Source organism: Herpailurus yagouaroundi, unplaced genomic scaffold (assembly GCF_014898765.1).
Source record: "Herpailurus yagouaroundi ecotype Mexico unplaced genomic scaffold, PumYag 163, whole genome shotgun sequence".
Taxonomy (NCBI): domain Eukaryota; kingdom Metazoa; phylum Chordata; class Mammalia; order Carnivora; family Felidae; genus Herpailurus; species Herpailurus yagouaroundi.
In genome coordinates, this window is record NW_024412404.1 from 56,055,479 (window position 1) to 56,074,271 (window position 18,793).

Below are 18,793 nucleotides of genomic sequence, written 5' to 3' on the forward strand. Positions count from 1 at the left end.
CATTCTCACCCCCCCAACATTCTCACCCCCCACAACATTCTCACCCCCTCAACATTCTCCCCATTTAGGCTTTTGTTTTGTTTTCATTCAAGTGAAAAGAGAAAAAAATTCCCTTTGGGTTGAAAAAAGAAATCCCACTTGATGGCTTTTCTCTTAAAACAAAAAGAAAGGCGGTCCTCCAAGCTCTGGCCCTTATTCTCGGAGGAAGAGAACCACAGCGCTTCCCTGGCTTCCACCACTTGGACCACTTGCCGTGGCCTCTCCATGGGTTTGGGCTCTGGCCCTAGTCCACCAGCTATCTTTCCAACCCTGTGGCTGCTGGCTTACTGAGAGGGTGGCTCTTGCCCTTATTTGGAACGGTTAATACATCAAAGAATGCGAATTAAATAAGAGCAACAAAGTATTTGTGTTTATTTGTGATAAATAACCCCATACAAACCCATTATCACCTTGTGAGGCTTCCCCACTGGATTTGAACACATTAACCATTCCCCATGAGGACAGCTGCCAGCAGTTAAATAAACAAAGCCAGTTGGTGGAGAGTCGCATCCTCAATCCAGATGCTAATGGCTTAACTGAGTCGCACATGCTATCCTACTGGCTGTTCTTTTACCCGTGGAAAGGACCTTCTAGTAAAACCAGACACTGCTGCTGCCTCCCTACCCCAGTTGGGTGGGGAGGGGCTTGTTATTATGAAGAGTGATTGTGTCATCAGAGAAGAGAGGAGGGACAGATGGAGACGGGCAAACCTACAGCTGTGCTTTCTTGGGCTTATGACTCTGCTGGAGTTGGGGGACAAGGGGTTTCCTTCCCCAAGGGGGCCTGCCCTCTACAATTCTCTGCCCCAGTTCTACAGCTGGTGCTGTGTTCTCAGTAACTTCTCCTCCCTAATTCCCAGGCCCCGCTCTGCCTTCAGGGCATCCCAGAGCATCCTGAGACCTCCGGGTGTTCCCAGCCCTAGAGGGGTCTGTCACCACACCAGCCAGAAGTATTCTCCGCCCCTGGTGTGGTCAGTGTGTGGATAGGAGCCAGGGCTGGCCCTTGCCTGACCCCTTCCCAGTCATCTCCAGGTCGGGAAGATGCCTATGGCAACAGCGGCATTTGTTTTACATACTGGGAGGAAGGAAATTAGTCCAAGACTGTCTGGATCCAGAAAGAGACCAGACAGCCTGAGCCAAGAGATGGGAAGGAAACACGGCAAGAAGTCAACCCAGATGCCATGCCCTGGTGCTGAGAGTGCCCACACTCACATGCTTGTCCTCTTCCTCTTTCAGAGATTTGAAACCCGAAAATATCCTGCTAGATGATTATGGTAAGTTGGGGAGCCACTTGGGAAACCCCTTTCCTGCTCTGTAGCCAAGGAGAGCATCATAATCCAAAAGGAGCAGGGGGCCTTCCTGCAGAGACTCTCAGAGGCACGACCCTGGGACTGTGGGAGAGCAGTGGGCAAAGAGGGAGAGCACCCACTCCCTCTCCCCAATCCTGGGTACCCAGGGCAGGCAGTGGGCATGGTGAAGCAGCAGTGTGGCATGGCCAAAAGAGAGACAGAGAGACGGAGAGCACTGACTGAGGAGTCCAGAATTTCAGAGATCCTGGGCAAGTACTTCACTCTCACACAACTTCCTGGTACCCCATCTCCCTTGCTGGTGAAATGGAAACATGGGCCCTGCTCTGCCTACTTCAGAGGGTGGGGTGGAGGTGAGGCTCCAATAAAATAGCTTAAAGAGCAATTGTTTCACCAGCTATAGCCAGCTCTAAATGTGTTAGGCATTATCTGTGCATTACCATTGTTGTTTTCCTGTGTGTGTGTGTGTGTGTGTGTGTGTGTGTGTGTGCGCGCGCATGCACACATGCATATGCGCACATGTACACACACAGAGGTAACATGTTTAGCCTCTCACACCTGGGGAATGGTGTTCACATCTGTTATCAGGCTAGATGTTCCCATTTCTGCAGAGGGGGCAGGGCCAGCATCCCTGTGCCCATATTATAGATGACAAAATTGAGGCTTAGAGGAGCCAACAAGCCCAGGTCACCCAGCAATCAGTGGCGACCTGAGACCAGCATGCCTCAGAGGCCAGGCAGCCCCTGGCAGGGGGAGGGAGAAAGGGAGGCAGGTCATTGGTGACTTGGAGAGAGATTTGAGTGGGGAAGTGGGCAGAGGGCCCAGGGCCTGCGCCCTTCTTGGATGAGCCCAGGGCCCACTGGGGTTCTTCTGCTGCTCTCAGAACCATGCCCACCACTGATCTGCAGCCTGATAGCTGGAACCTGTGTGCTCTCCTCTCCCCTCCCCACCTTCATCAGGGCTGCTGAGCCAGGGAGTTTGCACCCCTCTGGCCTGGTGGGGAGTCCCTGACATTGGACCTCACTGAGGTCCGGGCTGTGGGTCCCTGGTGTGGCCATGACCCTGCCTCAGTGGGCCGCCAAGCAAGACAGAGCTGTAAGCGCTGTGTCATCTTGGCCTTTGGAGGGGAGTCCTGGATTCCATTTCATCTCAGTCTCCCCATGGCCTGGATGACTTCACTCTTGTCTCTCCAAAGGCAGAGTGCAAAGAACCTCCAAAGAGCAACAGGGAAGGACAGGGAGTTGCCTCCCGAATTGCTTTATAATTTTTCCCCTTAAGCAAACTGTAAAAGTTCAGGAAAATCTCACATTTTTCCCATGAAGCAATCATAGAATCAGGCCAGGGTCTTTTAAACTTGGTGATCTCAGCCTTCCAAGAAGCCCATTAGGGCATTTTATGGGTAGGCTGGCCATCGTCCAGCCAAATCCAGACATCCTTTCCCGTCTTTATGTTTTCCTCCTGTAAAGTAATGATTTACCCACATCCTCTGACACCTGGATGCCCCCAAGGGTCTGCAGTCACCCTGAGGTGGCTGATTGGGATGCCCCTCTTGGGGCCGAGAGTCTGTGTACCTTGACCAGGGGCAAGCAAGTCTCTGGACCGCCCAGGGTGGGCCATGTGTCCACTGACTGTCCCAGTGACCCGCTAACTCTGCTCTCCCCGCCTCAGGCCACATTCGGATTTCAGACCTGGGTCTGGCTGTGAAGATTCCCGATGGAGACCTGATCCGCGGCCGGGTGGGCACCGTGGGCTACATGGGTGAGTGTGGGCCTGGACCCTCCCTGAGCCCACCTCTTGGGCCTCCCTCCTCTATGCAGCTCTGATCAGAAGTGGAGCCACAGCAGGCAGTGGGAGGTCTTAGCTGGGGCAGGTGGAGCGTTGAGGCCCAGGGTTCATCTTGCCTAAACTGAGCATTCTGAGCCCCCCACCACAGCCCCACCTGCACCTCAAAGCCAAGCCACTCTCAGGATCAACAGTCATTGCAGGCACATGGTGCTGTTTGGGAGAGGCTAAACCCAAGTAGGGGTCTGGTGATTGGCAGGCAGCCTTTCAGGGGGCCCCTGAGAGGAGTGAGGTCACTAGGAAAGGCCCAGAAAGGAGAGGACTGCACCACCTGCTGTGTCACTAGGCATGATGCTAAGTGGAGACCAGTCTTAGCCTCCTTGCCCTGCCCCCCAGCCCCCACCACAAGCCTACTCTAGGACCACCATCCTGGGGGCTGCAGGGAAAAGACTGGAGCTACATATGGTCCTCCTGAATCCCTCTCTGGTGATGGGCATCCCCTGGGCTTCCTCCTGCATGTACCTCACACACATGTCCACTTGTCCCAGGGGGTAGGGGCTCCAGAAAGCTCTGGGTACTGAGGATGCTGCTGTCCTCCATTAGGCTCATGCCAGCAGCACTTGTACAGGATTCTGTGTGTTGTCTCTACTGCTAGAAGGTCCTTTTCAGGTTGCATGTTATTGGGGAACCTGTGTGTATCTATGTATATGTGGCTGTGTGTGTACCCATGCAAATGCGGATGGATGGATGGATGGATGGATGGATGGATGGAAAGAAGGATAGAAGGAAGGAAGGAAGGAAGGAAGGAAGGAAGGAAGGAAGGAAGGATAAATGGATAGAAGGAAGGAAGGAAGGATGGTTGGATGGATGGATGGAAGAATGGAAGGATGAATGGATGGATGGAAGAATGGAAGGATAGATAGATGGATGGATGAGTGGATGGATGGAGGGATGGATGGATGGAAGGATAGATGGATGGATAGAAGGCTGGAAGGATGGATGGAAGGAAGGATGGATGGATGGATGGATAGATGGATAGGTGGATGGATGGAACGATGGATGGAACGATGGATGGATGGAAGGAAGGAAAGATGGATGGAAGGAAGGAAGGATGGATGGATGGATGGATGGATGGATAGAAGGAAGTATGGGTGAATGGAAGGGTGGATGGATGGAAGGGTGGATGGATGGATGGATGGAAGAATGGAAGGATGTATGGATGGATGGGTGGATGGATGGAAGGAAGGATGGATGAAAGGATAGATGGATGGATGGATGGATGGATGGATGGATGGATGGAAAGATGGATGGAAGGAAGGAAGGATGGATGGATGGATGGATAGGTGGATGGATGGATGGATGGATGGATGTGTGGATGGATGGAAGGAAGGAAGGAAGGATGGATGAAAGGAAGGAAGGATAGAAGGATGGATGGATATAAGGAAGGAAGGATGGATGGATGGATGGATATATGGAAGGAAGGAAGGAAGGAAGGAAGGAAGGAAGGAAGGAAGGAAGGGTAGGTGGATGGAAGGAAGGAAGGAAGGAAGGAAGGAAGGAAGGAAGGATGGATGGATCTGCACACCTTTGTGTACCTGTATGTCTGTCTCGCACAGAGTGCTGCCTGCCTCCATCTGCAGGGCCTCTGTTATACGTGTTATCCAGCACATGTGTTGATGCATTTGCCTCTGGATGCTTGTCACCTGCCTGAAGACATGAAACTTAACCTTTTTTGCACTTCTATGGTTAATCTAAAATTCATTTTATCAAAGTAGTGGGGAAGCCATAGTGAGAGGCTGTTTGAATTCCAGGTAAACTTAAAATCCTCTTTTCTTTGGGTGGACACACTTTCCTTCCTGACAATAAATATGTGTGCAGCACCTACCCTGTGCCAGATGTCATACCTGTTACTGGGACACAGCAGTGAATAAGGCAGCTCAGGTTCTAGTCGGGGAGACATCAAGGGAACAGGCCGTTTCCATCCACTGTGATCAAGCTTCTGAAGCCAGAAGCACAGAGGAGAGCAGTCAGGGTGGGCTCCCTGGAAGAGACAGTATTTATGGCATTTGGTGAGTAGGAGTCAGCAGGGGAAGCATGTCCTTGCCATGAAGCTTCAGGCGTTCTGTGAGCAACACCATCACTCGTGGATGCAGTTGGTGTGAGTCACAACCCTGGCCCCGTGTGCCCTGACTCTGCCCTGCCACCAGCTCTCTCTTACCTCCCCTCGCTCCCCCCCTCAACCCCCAGCCCCAGAGGTCCTGAACAACCAGAGATACGGCCTGAGCCCTGACTACTGGGGTCTGGGCTGCCTCATCTATGAGATGATCGAGGGCCAGTCGCCATTCCGGGGCCGCAAAGAGAAGGTGAAGCGGGAGGAAGTGGACCGCCGCGTCCTGGAGACGGAGGAGGTGTACTCTTCAAAGTTCTCTGAGGAGGCCAAGTCCATCTGCAAAATGGTGAGCTCCTGGTGGGCCAGACGCTGCCCGCGGGCTGGCTGTCCAGTGGTGTCTCCCCTCCTGCGCAAACAGGCTGACAGGGACAGGGTCAGGCACACTGGGGTAGGAGTAGTGGCAGCACCGAGCCAGAGAACGAGCAGTCCTGGTCGTGGACCGGGGTGGTCGGCCACGGCTGCCGGGAGAAGGCCTGGGGTGCAGGCAGGGAGGCCCCATGACAGGGAAGGGGCTGGGGCGAACCGCGGGAGACACTCAGATCCGGCCTTGTTAGGGCAAATCAACGTCTTGGAGAAAGGAGAGGATCCCAACTGGTTCCCCAAGGCACAAAGGGATCTTGGGGCATCCCCTACCCTTGACCTTGGCGCCCTGCAGCCTCAAACTCTGGATCCCCAGGCACTAACTGAGGCCAGCAGGGGCAATGCAGGTGCTGGGGTGGTGATATTTTCAGTCTTTGAACATCTTACAATAGAGTTTTCCTTCCACTCCATGGAATGCTGGCCACACTAGCTTAGGTCCTGCATGGCAGCAATCTAAGGACCGTGGGACTTCATCGTCCATGGGGACGGTGCAGGTGGGGAGCACCGTTTAGACAAGCTGGGTGGGCAGGACCAGACTGGGGCTAGGAAGCCTGATAGAGGAAGTAGTGACCGGAGCCATCAAAAATGGAGCTGGGCAGGGGGTGGGGCACCTGGGTGGCTCAGTCGGTTAAGTGACCAAGTTCGGGTCAGGTTGTGATCTCACAGTTCGTGGGTTCAAGCCCCGTGTCAGGCTCTGTGCTGATGGCTCAGAGCCTAGAGCCTGCTTCAGATTCTGTCGTCCTCTCTCTGCCCCTCCCCCACCCTCTCTCTCAAAGACAAACATTAAAAAAAATTTTTTTTTGAAGTGGGGCTGGGAGGGAGTCCACCCCTGGCTGCTGCCCCTCCCCCCCCAGCCCAAGTGGCTCACCAGAGGCTTTGTGGAGGGAATGGCCCCACCTGGCTCTCATGCTCCCGAGTTCTGCCTGTGTCCCCTTGGGGCCTCTCCCTCTGATGCAGGCCCAACTGTGCTGCACCCACACCCCAGGCAGCTGCCCTCCAGTGCCAGCCACGCATGGACAGGAGGGCCTGGATGCCCCACTCCGGGTACCCATGAACCCTCAGACTTCCTCTCCCTGGAGCGCTGCTGCACCTGGAACGGCAGACAGCAGGGTGAGGCTGCCCTCCCTGCCACCTCTCTGACTCGAGTGTATAAACCACGAGGCTGGAGTGTATAGAACAGCAGGCCCGACATGCTGATTAAAGTAGTGAAGCTTCTGCTTCCAGAAAAGCCAAGGCCGCACTGTTAGTGGCCCAGGGACCGTGTGGCATAGCTCCCCACCCTGAGGAGGACCCTCTCTGGAGCTATCCACTCACTGCTTGACCACTTCCTCTTACCGGCTTCAGTCTGACGTCACAGAGCCATGGGAAGAAGGATTTGGGGCAAGATCTGCCATTTGAGCACTTCCAAAAAAGAGGACCCATAGATCTGCCATCCACATGTGTGGGAGCCACTGAAGGAGGCTTGCAGACACACACCCAAACCACATGGCCTGTGGGCTGGCCCGTACCCGGGCACTTGCCTGCACCCCTGGGCCTCCCAGAAACCCAAGGAGTCACGGCAGCCAGAGTTGGGGTGGGGGACAGAAGTCAGGTAGGTGGAAATGTGGGACTCTAAGGACATTTGAAAACTGGGGTAGGAGACCTGCCAGTATTTGGCTTAGACGCAAGGTGTCTGTCCGGTGGGGCCAAACTGGGCGAAGGATAGAAGAGGGAAGTCATCAGCCATGGTCAGAGCATCACCAAATATCCCAGGTCAGGGTCGGGGACTCAGAGAACCAGAACAACCCCAGCAGGACACAGGACATGCTGGGAGGACGGAGAGGCAGAGAGGCTCCGGCCCGCTGTCTGGGTGCCTGTCCGGGCACCAGGACTAGGGGCACTGCTGGCCCTCTGCTGCCCCCTGGTGGCTACTGCGGGAAAGGCGGTGGCTGAGCCTGGGACTCTGAGTGGACCTTGGCCAATGGCTTTCAAAGGTCGAGCCAGTGTCCCCTCATCTTTCTCTGCTGGAAGAACTGACAAAGCCCTCTGGCCTTGCTTCATCTTCTTAAAAATGACCATAGGGTCATGGGATTCTGGCCTTGGGCTTCCTGGCCACCCCTCCCCACAGCCTGTCCGGTCTGGCAGCCAGGCTGGCCCTGTCGCCTCCAAGAGGTGCCAGCTCAGGACACAGCAGGGCTTGTCTGTGAGGAAACCATGAAGGCTTGGGGCACACTGGACTGTTTCTAGACCCTGGCAGCTCCAGCCCTGCCTGCCCAAGAAGGCCACTCCACAGACTGCAGGGAGGCTGGTCCCTGGCCGCCTGTTCCTTCCCTGATTCCACCCTGGTGCCACAAGACCCTCTCCACTGCCCCCTGGGGTCCAGAAAAGTCATACGTGTCAGTGCCCTGTCCCCTGGTCCAGTCCCTAGGCCCAGACCTCAGCCCCACCTCTGTAGGTCCCTGCTGAGTTCCAGAACTGGCCCTGACCTCCTCACAGGACCCTCCCTCTGGCCCTTCGGCCACCTCAGCCCTAATCGGCCTTCCAGCCCATCTCTTCTCCTCCTTCAGGAAGCCCACTCTGCCTGCCCCACTTGCCCAGCTCACACCACCTCTCCCTCTCACTTCTGGTGGATACCTGATACCAGGGCTGCAATCAGGTAGCACATAGATGGGTGTTCAGCCTGCACGGTGTTTTAGAAAGAGGTGGATGGCAGGTTAATTGCCAAGATTTCAAGCAGGAGAGATTTCACATGAGAACCTGGACTTTCGGCCCTGGGCACAAGCCAACACTCCAGGCAGAACTGATGGGCGGCCTGGCACAGCCCTCCCAGCCCACCTCGCCTTTATTGTCCTTGTTCGTGTTTCTGGCTGGCTGGCCCTGCAGGCTCTGGGGTCTACAGCTGGGAGGACCAGCCTCTATTCAGGGAGCCTTGCCTCTTTGGGACTTCTCAGAAAGGGAGGTGCCCTGGCCCAGCAGAGCCTGATTCCTGGAGCCTTTGTGGAACTGCAAAGCCTCTGGAGAAGACAAGCTAAAGTCCCGAGGCACCGGCTCACTGGGCAAAACATGCCTGGGTGATCGGTGGACCAGAGGTTGACATAGTGATTCTCACAGCTTAAGTCTTTTCTAGGCTGTGACCTGGTGTTTGCCCAGGTGCCGCCTTTGAGTCCTCTGTTTGAAGGGAAATGGGAAGGGAATGGCTCCCGCAAGCCTCCGCCTCTAGACCATGAACCTCAGGAGGCCCGCCTGCCCGCTGGCCCACCACCGCAACCCCAGCCCCCACGGCCAGCTGCAAATGTGCATGGTAGGAGAGCACACACAGGGTGCCAGCATATTGGAGAGAGAATGGCCTGAGGTCAGGCCATCCACTCTGATTCTGGTCTCAGAGCAAACAGATGCCCTGGGGTCAGCTGGTGGTCCTCCAGCATCACAGCCTGCCCTTCCCAGCCCCCTCCCAGCGCCGCCCCCCACCTCTCCTGCCGCCCCCACCTCGTTCATACTTTTACCGTCTGGCCTGGCTGACTGCTTCTGCAGCCTCTTCCTGCCCTATGAACCTCCCCACCTGTGGCTTCTGAGGACACTCCTCTACCCTGACCAGCATTCTCTCCAGCCAGTTCACCCTGGCCCATCCCCCACCCCTTCATCCTTCGCCCAGACTCAAAGACAGGTGTTCCCCAAGGCTGCCCTCAGGTCTCCACCACCCGCTTTTGCCAGCCGATGCCTTCCCCACCTCCCCACTCCTGGAAAGCCTGTAGCAAATGCCCTTTCCCTGCAAAGCTTCCCCGTCCCCCCAGCTGGCAGCCAGGTCGTGTTCCTCTGCCATCATGGTGTCGTACCTGTATTGCCCTGATGGGTCCTCTGAATGTGGCCTTGCTGAGGCCAGGTACTCCGTGCCCGTCGCTGGTCTCTGCACAGAGGTTTGTGCCAACTAGATACCTATCTACAGGGTACTCGGGTGTTGAGTAGACGAATGAGTGAGACCTGCAGAGACCATCCGTGCCCTTTGTAGCTTGCCTGTAGCAGAAGAAGTAACACAGTGCCACAGACATAGGTGGTGCCCAGTGTGCCGCAGGGTCGGTGTACTGCTGTGGGGAGGGCAGGCAGGACCCCCCGCCCTCCTGCAGCCTCCAGGCATCTAAGCACGCTGCAAGGCCCGAGCAGGCCAAGGCAGTGTCCACTGGGTATCTGGGGGCGGCTCGGGCCCCGCAGAGGCTGGAGGAGGACGTGTGGGAGGCTCCGGGGTGCACCTGTGAAAGGAGATGATCACAGGGGCCTGAAGCCCCAAACCCCCTGTGGCCTTCAGCGGGAGGAAAGGCCCACCCAGCCATGACCTCTCACGGCTCTCTTGTCACAGCTGCTCACCAAAGATGCAAAACAGAGACTGGGCTGCCAGGAGGAGGGGGCTGCTGAGGTCAAGAGACACCCCTTCTTCAGGAACATGAACTTCAAGCGCTTAGAAGCCGGGATGTTGGACCCTCCCTTCATTCCAGATGTGAGTTGCCTCCCCGACCCAGGCTGCACCTGTGCACAGACTCACGACTTCAACTTAGTGAATGTCCACACTGGGCCCTGGGAGGCCACCCCGACTGACCTTGAACTCCTAGAGGGCAGGGCCAGTGGGCAAGTGAAAACAGTGGATGTTAGTGCTCTAACAGCCACAGCTCATGGTTCCGGTGCCCAGCTCCATGGTGGGCACTTACATCAGCCCCACGGCATAGGTTTTTCTAATGTCCCCACTTTGCAGGTGCGAAGACTGAGGCCAACAGGGGATATGTGACTTTCCCAGAGTTCCTAACCATCACAGCTGGGAGCCCAGCCCAGGCCTGTCTGGCTGCAGAGCCTGGGTGCCCGGTAGTGAGAAGTACCTGGAGGTTGTCTCTGGGCCACATGTCTCTCTGGCCCTGGGTCCCCAGCATCAGTTCTCTCTGTGGGGGACAGGCTGGAGGCCCCAGCTGGGGCAGCCCTTGTTTGGACGGAGATGCCCGGAAACACTTCCATCATCCTGATCCTGTGGGCTTTGGGGAAAAAGAAAATCTGCTGGGGGCGTGGGGATCCCCAGGGGTGCCAAGGAACGTGAGGTCAGAGAGGGCATGTTCAGTCTCCCCACCGTGGCCCCAGCCTGGAGAGTGGGGAGGCCTGCAGCCGGCCTAAGGCCGATGGCGGGAAGGAGCCCCTTGGCAGATCTGAGAGAGAGCAGCTCCAGTCCCCTGCAAGGTGCCCCCTGCCCCCCATCAGAACCCGAGGCTGGGGGCACCGGGCCTGGGGCGGGACCCTGTGTGACCGAGCCCTCTGCCCGCAGCCCCGTGCCGTGTACTGCAAGGACGTGCTGGACATCGAGCAGTTCTCCACCGTGAAGGGCGTCAACCTGGACCACACAGACGACGATTTCTACTCCAAGTTCTCCACGGGCTCCGTGCCCATCCCGTGGCAGAGTGAGGTGAGCAGGGCGGTGGCCACATGCACCCTGAAGGGGGCCGCTGGGTCGAGGGCACCAGGCCTGGCCCAGGGCACCGTTGGCGTGGGGTCAGAAGAGGAATGGGAGGTGAGACGGACCCGGCCGTCTTTGCCGGCTGTCTCGGGAAGTCTGGCTGGGAGAGAGGAGGAAAAACAGGACTGTGGCTGGACGCACAGGTGGGAATGAGCTGGGGGAGTCGGTGCTGCTTCCAATGGGTTGGAAATGATGGGGCAGGGGAGGGGGCGCTGGCAGGGGGAAGGGCCCGGAGCATGTGGGTGGCCTGGGCTTGGGGAGGTGTAGGGGGGGATAGGGTGTGGGCTTGGTAGCCGGATGATGAGCACACCCTTGCGGCCAGCCGGCAGGGGAGAGGCAGTGGCAGGCAAGGAGCGGCCTGGGCCCGGGGCCCCTGAAGGACGCAGGGCAGGGGGAGGACCTATTGGAAGCCGGCTCCAGGCAGGGTGGTGGCCCGGCCTCCGGGGCTCCTGTCCACCTAAGATGATGAACACAGCTGCTCACGCCACCTGTGGTTTGCACCCCTTCCCCAGATGATAGAAACCGAGTGCTTTAAGGAGCTGAACGTGTTTGGACCTAACGGTACCCTCTCGCCGGACCTGAATAGGAGTCACCCTCCAGAACCGCCAAAGAAAGGGCTGCTCCAGAGGATCTTCAAGCGTCAGGTGAGGGATGCCCCCACCATGGCCGGCTGTCCTGGCATTGGCCCCGGGGACGCCCTGGGGCCCAGGTACTTCCCTGAGACCAGAGCTGTGGCCTTCTCCCAGTAGCCCGTCCCAGCCCCTGAAGCCCACCGGCTGGGTAGAAGGGGCAGGGCCGGCCCAGAGCTCACCCTTCACGAGGGTTTGTCAGCCTTGGCACCGTTGGCATTCTGGGTGAATTCTCTGTCGTGGGGGCTGTCGTGTGCAGTGAGGGATACCCAGCAGCCTCCCGGCGTCTCCCCGCCAGGAGCGCCCCACTCCCGCCGTGCAAGTCAAAAACGTCTCCATACCTTACCCAGTGTCTCTGGGGCACAGCCTCCCTGACGGAGAGCTAACTGCCCCATGTGGCCATTGTGAGGACTCCAGTTCTGTACGTAACTGCTGAACGTGACAAAGAACGGGGAGAACAGGTGTGGGAGAGGTGGTCCCCACAGAGCCTTGTGGCTCCTGGGCTGGGGCCCCATACATGGCGGCTGCGCCCCCCAGCTGGCAGCCAGAGGACACTCTGCCCCTTGAGAAGACGCATTTTTCCTCAGAGTCTGCCCCTGGATTAAGGGCTGGTGTGGGCCAGACAGAAGACGTGTCCCCACAGGCCTGTGAGTGAGAGGCCACTGAGGCCCCCACCTCATCCCCTCGTCCACCCTCCTGGCCTGGCCCCTGAAGGAGGCATGGCCCCCCATTACGCCCACGCCACAGCCTGGGAGGCTCCTGTGACTTATACTCCTCCCCGCCCCCCACCCCAAGGGAGCTGTGCCTCTGCCAGGAGGACGAAGGAGAGGCTGTGAAGCCCTGGTCCCCAGGCCCCAGGAATCCCAGCTCCCCCACCCCCACCCCGCTAACAGGATGGGGTGGCTGTTTATGGCATTGTGGTGTGGACCAGCTCTGCACTGGCTGCTTTTTGAGAGCTTCTCCTAACTAAGCTCCACAAAAGCCCGGGCCTCCGTCCAACCATTCATTCATTCAGCCAATATGTATTGAGTGCCTACTGTGTGCTAGGCTGTTTTCTCAGGGCTGGGGATGCATCAGCAAGCCAAACTGGGATCCTTCCTTTGGGACATGCTGGTGCCATGTGAGCCCAGCGTGTGTACGATTAACCCACTTCACAGGTAGGGAAACTGAGGCTGAGGGGGTCAAGGAACTTGCCCACGGTCACAAGGCCAGTGAGCCCCTGCGAAGGATCTGGGGTTAATGGCGGGGAGCACGGATCAGACATGTGGAGAGAAAATGCAGACTGATGCCAAGTTTGGGGTTTTATCTAAAAGCTTCATGTGAGTTTCACATCCTTTTCCAAAATTTACTCATGTTCATATACTATAAAAATATAATTTTTAAATGCTTCCACCAAGGAAAATGGAAGCTCCCGAAAGAAAGGAACCTGTCTCCTCCCACATGGCTGAGTCCCCAGGTCCTGGGACAGGCATTTGCTGTGGAGGCTCCCCGACTTGGGGTTCAAATCTGGCCCTGACTCTTCCTGCTACTTGGGTGGCACTGTACCGCCCCTGTCCCAGCCTTTGTGTGCCCGTCTCAAAGGTCAGTGCCCAGAGCAGGGAAGAGGGAAGTGGAGGTCAGCGGCCCTCTGCACAGCGCCCAGAACTACCACTGGGGAAGCAGATAGCCCGGGTCTCTCTCCTCCTCCCTGCAGGTGTGGGGGACCCACACCCATGGCTATGCCAAGAGGATGCCAGGGGCACCCAAACAAGCAGCCTGTGGTTCTCGGGCCAGGCACTCGCTCGGGCCCTCTCTGCACACAGCCTGGCCCTGTGGAGAAGCAACTCTTCCCCTACACTACAGGCAGGGCGGCCAAGACATTTAATAACTCACCCAAGGTCACTCAGCTAAGTGGCAGGTGTCAGGCTCAAACCCATGGCGGTTTAACCTTGGGCCTGCGGTACTTAGCCACGTAGATGTTCTGGGAGGGGCCACCTTCTCCCTCCCTGCCTGGGATTTTCTTAATTCCATACCTCCCCCTGCCTTGAGGGGTGGCCTCTGACCCTGGGTCTGTGGCAGGTGGGGGCGGGGGGGGGGGGGGGGGGTGATGTACAAGGCAGCGGAAAAAAAGAGATGGTCAGCAAGCCCTGATCGTGGCCCTGTTTTCAGATTCAGAGGCCTCTCCTGTCCACTAGGACTAACTCTCTCTCTCTCTCTCTCTCTCTCTCTCTCTCTCTCTCTATCTCTCCTCCAGCATCAAAACAATTCCAAGAGTTCACCCAACCCCAAGACCAGTTTTAACCACCACATGAATTCAAACCATGTCAGTTCAAACTCCACGGGAAGCAGCTAGTTAGCGCTCTGGCCTTGAAGTCCACGGTGGGACCAGCCCTAGACCCTTGTCCTTAGAAACAGAACTTACGGACAGGGGAGCCCTCCAGGAGCCGGGGACGGAGGCCGCTCACCCCCTCGACGCAGAGCCTCCAGGTTTCTCAAAGAGATTTCCACTCAGGTCTGTCTCCAGAGGTGGCCCTCAAGCCGAGGTGGAACATTGCAATAGAAATCCAATTGGATACGACGACTTGCACGTATTTTAATAGCGTCATACCTAGAACTGAATTTTGTCTTTATTATTTTTAAAGAAAAGTTTTGTAAATTTCTCTATTGTCTCAGTTTACATTTTGTATATTTGTATTTAAATGAAAGTCAGACTTTGAGGGTGTATATTTTCTGTGCAGCCACTGTTAAGCCATGTGTTTTAAGACATTTTAGAGTGGGGGGGTGGGGGTGGGGATTTACAAAACAAAAAATGTGACTCAAGACTTCCAGAGCCTCAAATGAGAAAATGTTTTTATTAAATGTAGAAAAGGACTCACATTTCACCTTTAAAGGATTGGTTGTATCCATCTCTGTGACCTTTCCCTCACATTGATGTCACCGTGCTTTTGGCTTGTAACGATCCGAATTAAGTGCTCAAGACACAATTGGGACTTCGCCCCCCAGTCAGAATGTCCTCTGTGGGGTCTCCGGGGTCACCTGGGGCCGATGTGCACTTTTCCTTTAGAGGCACACGATGCCAGTGTTGCTTCAGTCTTGGCCTTCTCTTCCTTCTGGAACGTGGCCGGTACGCAGAACTGGGTCTCTTTCTTTCTAAGCAGGTTCTGACTGCTGAAACCGGTATGCTTTAAGAGGCTTGCCTTTGGGGTCTTTTGTTTTATTCTATTTTTAAGAGAAGCATAGCGGTGATAAGGTGTAGTCATGGAACCCCAACTATCCCAAATCCTCACGGCCCAAGGAAGCATCAGGGAGTGAGGGTCAATGGAATCATCCTGAATGAGTCCCTGGAGGGGGAGGGAGGCTTGCCCAGGGACTCCTGGCGCATTCCTTAAGCGTTTACAGGACCACAGGGTCTGGAGAGCTTCCCAAGGCCCCACAGATTCACCGGCCCAGGCGGCATGGATGGAGTTCGCTCTCTAAGCAAATGGGATGCTCTAGGGGAGGGCCGGGACCCAAAGAGGCTCAAGGCCACTGTCCCTTCCTGGGAGGAGTGGGACAAAGGCAGGATGTAACGGGGCATCTCAAAACTTCAGGCACAAATAGCCCTCAGGAGGACTTGGTGGCTTTGCCAGACCAGGGTCTTCTGAAGGCAGTGTCCAGGCCCTCTGAGCACGGCTGTCCAGCAGCAAGGAGCCACCGGCCCCCTTCTGTTGCCTCCACAAGGTGACAAGAAGCAAATCCACCCTCGCCTCCCCCCCACTCCAGGATAGGGTGAGTGGTTGACAGCCCTGCTCCCCTGCCTGGCTGCGTCCCCGGCGGCTGAGCCAGCCTCCTCCTTCTGACGGCAGCCGCCTGGCAGTCGCCAGGATTTCGCCCAGTGTGGAGCCTGCACTTCTGTCATCGGCATCTCCCGTCAACATGCAGATTCCTGGGCTCCACCCCAAGCCTGTGGGATGGGATGCTTTAGAAGCAGGGCCCCAGAATCTGCATCTAAAGAAGTTCTCCAGAACATTCTGACGCACCCTCAAGGAAGGGCACGTGAGCCTTGGCTGCAGTGGGGCTTTGGATGGGACCCAAAACGATTTCTTTAGGTGACGCGGGCAGTGCGAAGCATGAGCTTTTAGGGAGGAGACAGTGGCGGGGCACGGCAGCCTCATGCCCCACGCCTGTGCTCTTGCCCCCAAACTGGAGCACGCCGCTGGAGAGGGGCTGCCTTCGGGACGGGTCATTTTAGGGCGTGTGACCGATAGATAAGTGGGAGAGAAGCAACCGGTGGGCTTCCCTCGGGTCCTCTAACGCACAGTATTATTTTCTTCAAGACCGGCTCTCGCCTCCCGAGGCTGCTTCTGTTACTTTCCTGGGCTGCATACAAGATAAGTACAAACAGCCATACTCTGTTTCTGCCAAGGAAGTGGAAAGCCCTCTGGCCAGTATTTTAAGAGCCTCAAGATCTTGCTGACCCTCCTTTCTTAATGGAAAGGACAGTCATCTTCCTGGGACCATCACCAGCCCGAGCCCCCACTCTCCTTCCTTCCTTGTGCCCCGTTCACAGCAACTCAGTGCTTCCCGGTGACCCGTGTAGAGAAGCCATCTCTTAATTCCTCAAAGCCCCACACTGGCCATTTGTAGGACCAGAATCGTCAAAAGACAAGAGGGAAAAACATCCATCGCTGTGTGTTTCTGCATCGTGGGAGCTCAGACGATACGCACAGGCCTTTGTGGGACTCTTAAAACGACTGGAGTCTTCCTTCTCGTTCGCTGCCTGTCCCCACCCAGTGCCCATAGGACGTGGGGCCAGAGTCACCCGCCTTCCTGATCATCCTGTTCCTACTGCCCATTGTTTCCTATGAGAGAAGGGAAGTCCGTTTCAAACAATGCCTGAAAATCAGCCCTCCTTTCCACCAAGTCCAACAAGTAGGTCCTGCCCCCCACCCTCTCCCTAGCTTCTACTCCGACTTGTTTTCTGTAGCTGCATTTTTAAAAGGCATTTTTAAATTCAGGAGGGGGAACCCACTTTCGCACCCATCCACTTATCTGGGATGAGGCGTATTTGGGCAGTGAATGAATTTAATTTTTTTTTTTTTTTAAACTGCATTTGAGCTCTTCATAGAAGGGCCTCTCTTTCTCCAAGCATGACATTTTTCTCACTGGACGCTCGCCGACCTCGTGCCTTTGAGGTGAGACGCAAGGCCTCGCAGAAGCATCTCTGCTTCTTTTCTGGAGACAAGCTGCTGCCCCCAGTGGGATGGGGTGGTCTCCGCCATGAGCACCACCACCAAGTGTCTATCGAGCCCCCAGGGGGGCTCCCATAATATCGCCCATAACCACACACATGCCTGACCCCTGCCTTCACAGAGGACGGCACCCTCCCCCGCCCCCCAAACGCACCACTCACTTTCTACTCTTTCTAGGCCGGGAACATCACTTTTTAAGCCATGAGGTCTCGAGGTCACTTGCACCGTTGCTAAGTGTTGCCATGTCTGGAGCAGCCCCAGGCTTATTTCCTGAAATGCACTGTTCTTAGCAGAGACTGGGGCTCCGAGGGGCAGGCAGCAGGGAGGCCGGCTGGGTGGAAGAGAGCAGGGTACCTCGGCTTGATGCACCCTTGACATGCACCACTGCAAAGAATGGTGGTGAGTTCTGGGGACTCGTGCGGACACCACCTTGGCCTCGAAGGCACAGCAGCATGCGGCCGCTTGCCCTTGAGCCTGGCAAGTCCCGACAATGCTGAGGGCATGCCCTCTGAGAAGCCAGGCTCTCCACGCCTGCTGTCGAAGCTCCTCGTTCTTCCACACCCCTGTCCTTTCCCAAAAGGTTCAGGGCGTCGGTTTCCCACGGACTCGACTGAGCTACTGACCCAGACCTCAATTCGGAGGGAACACGGCCACCTCCTTGCACCTGGCGTCCAGGCCTTGCCAGAGGAAACAGGAGCCTCGCAGACGAGCAGAAGCCCACCGAGATGAAGTGCCACCCGGGTGACATCAGCTCTCCTCTCGGGCTTCTGTGGACTCCCCCGTCCGTGTGAGCACCTGCGTCCTTCCAAGGGCAACCTCGCCCGGTGTCCCCTGGCCTCATAACCCCACCCTCTGACACAGGACCTCCTAAACTTTACAGCCTTTGTTCCGAAGAAGGAGTGTGAAACCTCCGTGCATTTTGAAGGCACAGGGCTGAGACGTGACCAGCAGGGAACTCACTTCTTTCTGTCACAACGGACCAGTGAAGCCTCGTCCCCGAGGCCCCTTCCCCTTCCCCCGGACCCCACCCCACGGGCTTTCACAACCAACCTGTCCAGCTGTCAAAGTCCAGAGGGGGCGGGTCAGAGCCTGCTCGGGTGCAGGGCAGGGTTCTCGGCTGGTCTTATGCTGGGGACGGTGGTTAAAACATTTGGAAACTTAGCTCTCCCCAGGACGGAAAGACGCTTCCTCAAAGAATCTAGATTATCGTTCCCCAGTCCATCAAGACGTCATTTTTGTAATAGATCAAAAGCAAATGTTCTCGATTAGAAGAGCTTAGTGGCTGTTGGTAGCGTTAAAATAAATAATCCTTCTAGTATCCAAAGGTTTCTATTTTTTTTTTTCAGGGAAATTTAAACTTTGATGGTGAATGAAAATAGTTCCCTTTTGGAGGTCATTCCTGAAGATAACGGCTTTTGTTCTGTTCTGAATCTTTGTCCGTTCCGTCTCCTATGTCACTGTGCTGCTGTATCTAGATCGAACCACTGTTGTTTTTTTAAGAGAAATAAATTCCTTAATGAAAAGAGTATTTCTTTCTTTTTTTTTTTCTTTTTTCAATGTTTATTTATTTTTGGGACAGAGAGAGACAGAGCATGAACGGGGGAGGGGCAGAGAGAGAAGGAGACACAGAATCGGAAACAGGCTCCAGGCTCTGAGCCATCAGCCCAGAGCCTGACGTGGGGCTCGAACTCACGGACCGCGAGATCGTGACCTGGCTGAAGTCAGACGCTTAACCGACTGCGCCACCCAGGCACCCCAAGAGTATTTCTTTCTTTCTGCACACGGCTGTCACCACTGAGATGCCAGCATCTGCTGCCACTGCATCTTGATTAA

At 56.1% G+C, this 18,793-nt stretch overlaps 1 protein-coding gene across 2 annotated transcripts in view; it reads left to right on the forward strand.

The window, feature by feature from the left end:
• Nucleotides 1-18,485, forward strand: part of GRK5 (G protein-coupled receptor kinase 5) — a 221,995-nt gene extending 203,510 nt beyond the window's left edge. For both annotated transcript variants that reach the window (XM_040486603.1, XM_040486604.1), the window contains 7 exons: nucleotides 1,275-1,312; nucleotides 3,014-3,103; nucleotides 5,375-5,583; nucleotides 9,988-10,125; nucleotides 10,933-11,070; nucleotides 11,634-11,765; nucleotides 13,984-18,485. In XM_040486603.1, coding sequence (XP_040342537.1) covers nucleotides 1,275-1,312; nucleotides 3,014-3,103; nucleotides 5,375-5,583; nucleotides 9,988-10,125; nucleotides 10,933-11,070; nucleotides 11,634-11,765; nucleotides 13,984-14,082 — 844 coding nt within the window. In that variant the 3' untranslated portion in view covers nucleotides 14,083-18,485. The remainder of the gene's footprint in view (nucleotides 1-1,274; nucleotides 1,313-3,013; nucleotides 3,104-5,374; nucleotides 5,584-9,987; nucleotides 10,126-10,932; nucleotides 11,071-11,633; nucleotides 11,766-13,983) is intronic.
• The last annotated feature ends 308 nt before the right edge of the window (nucleotides 18,486-18,793 follow it).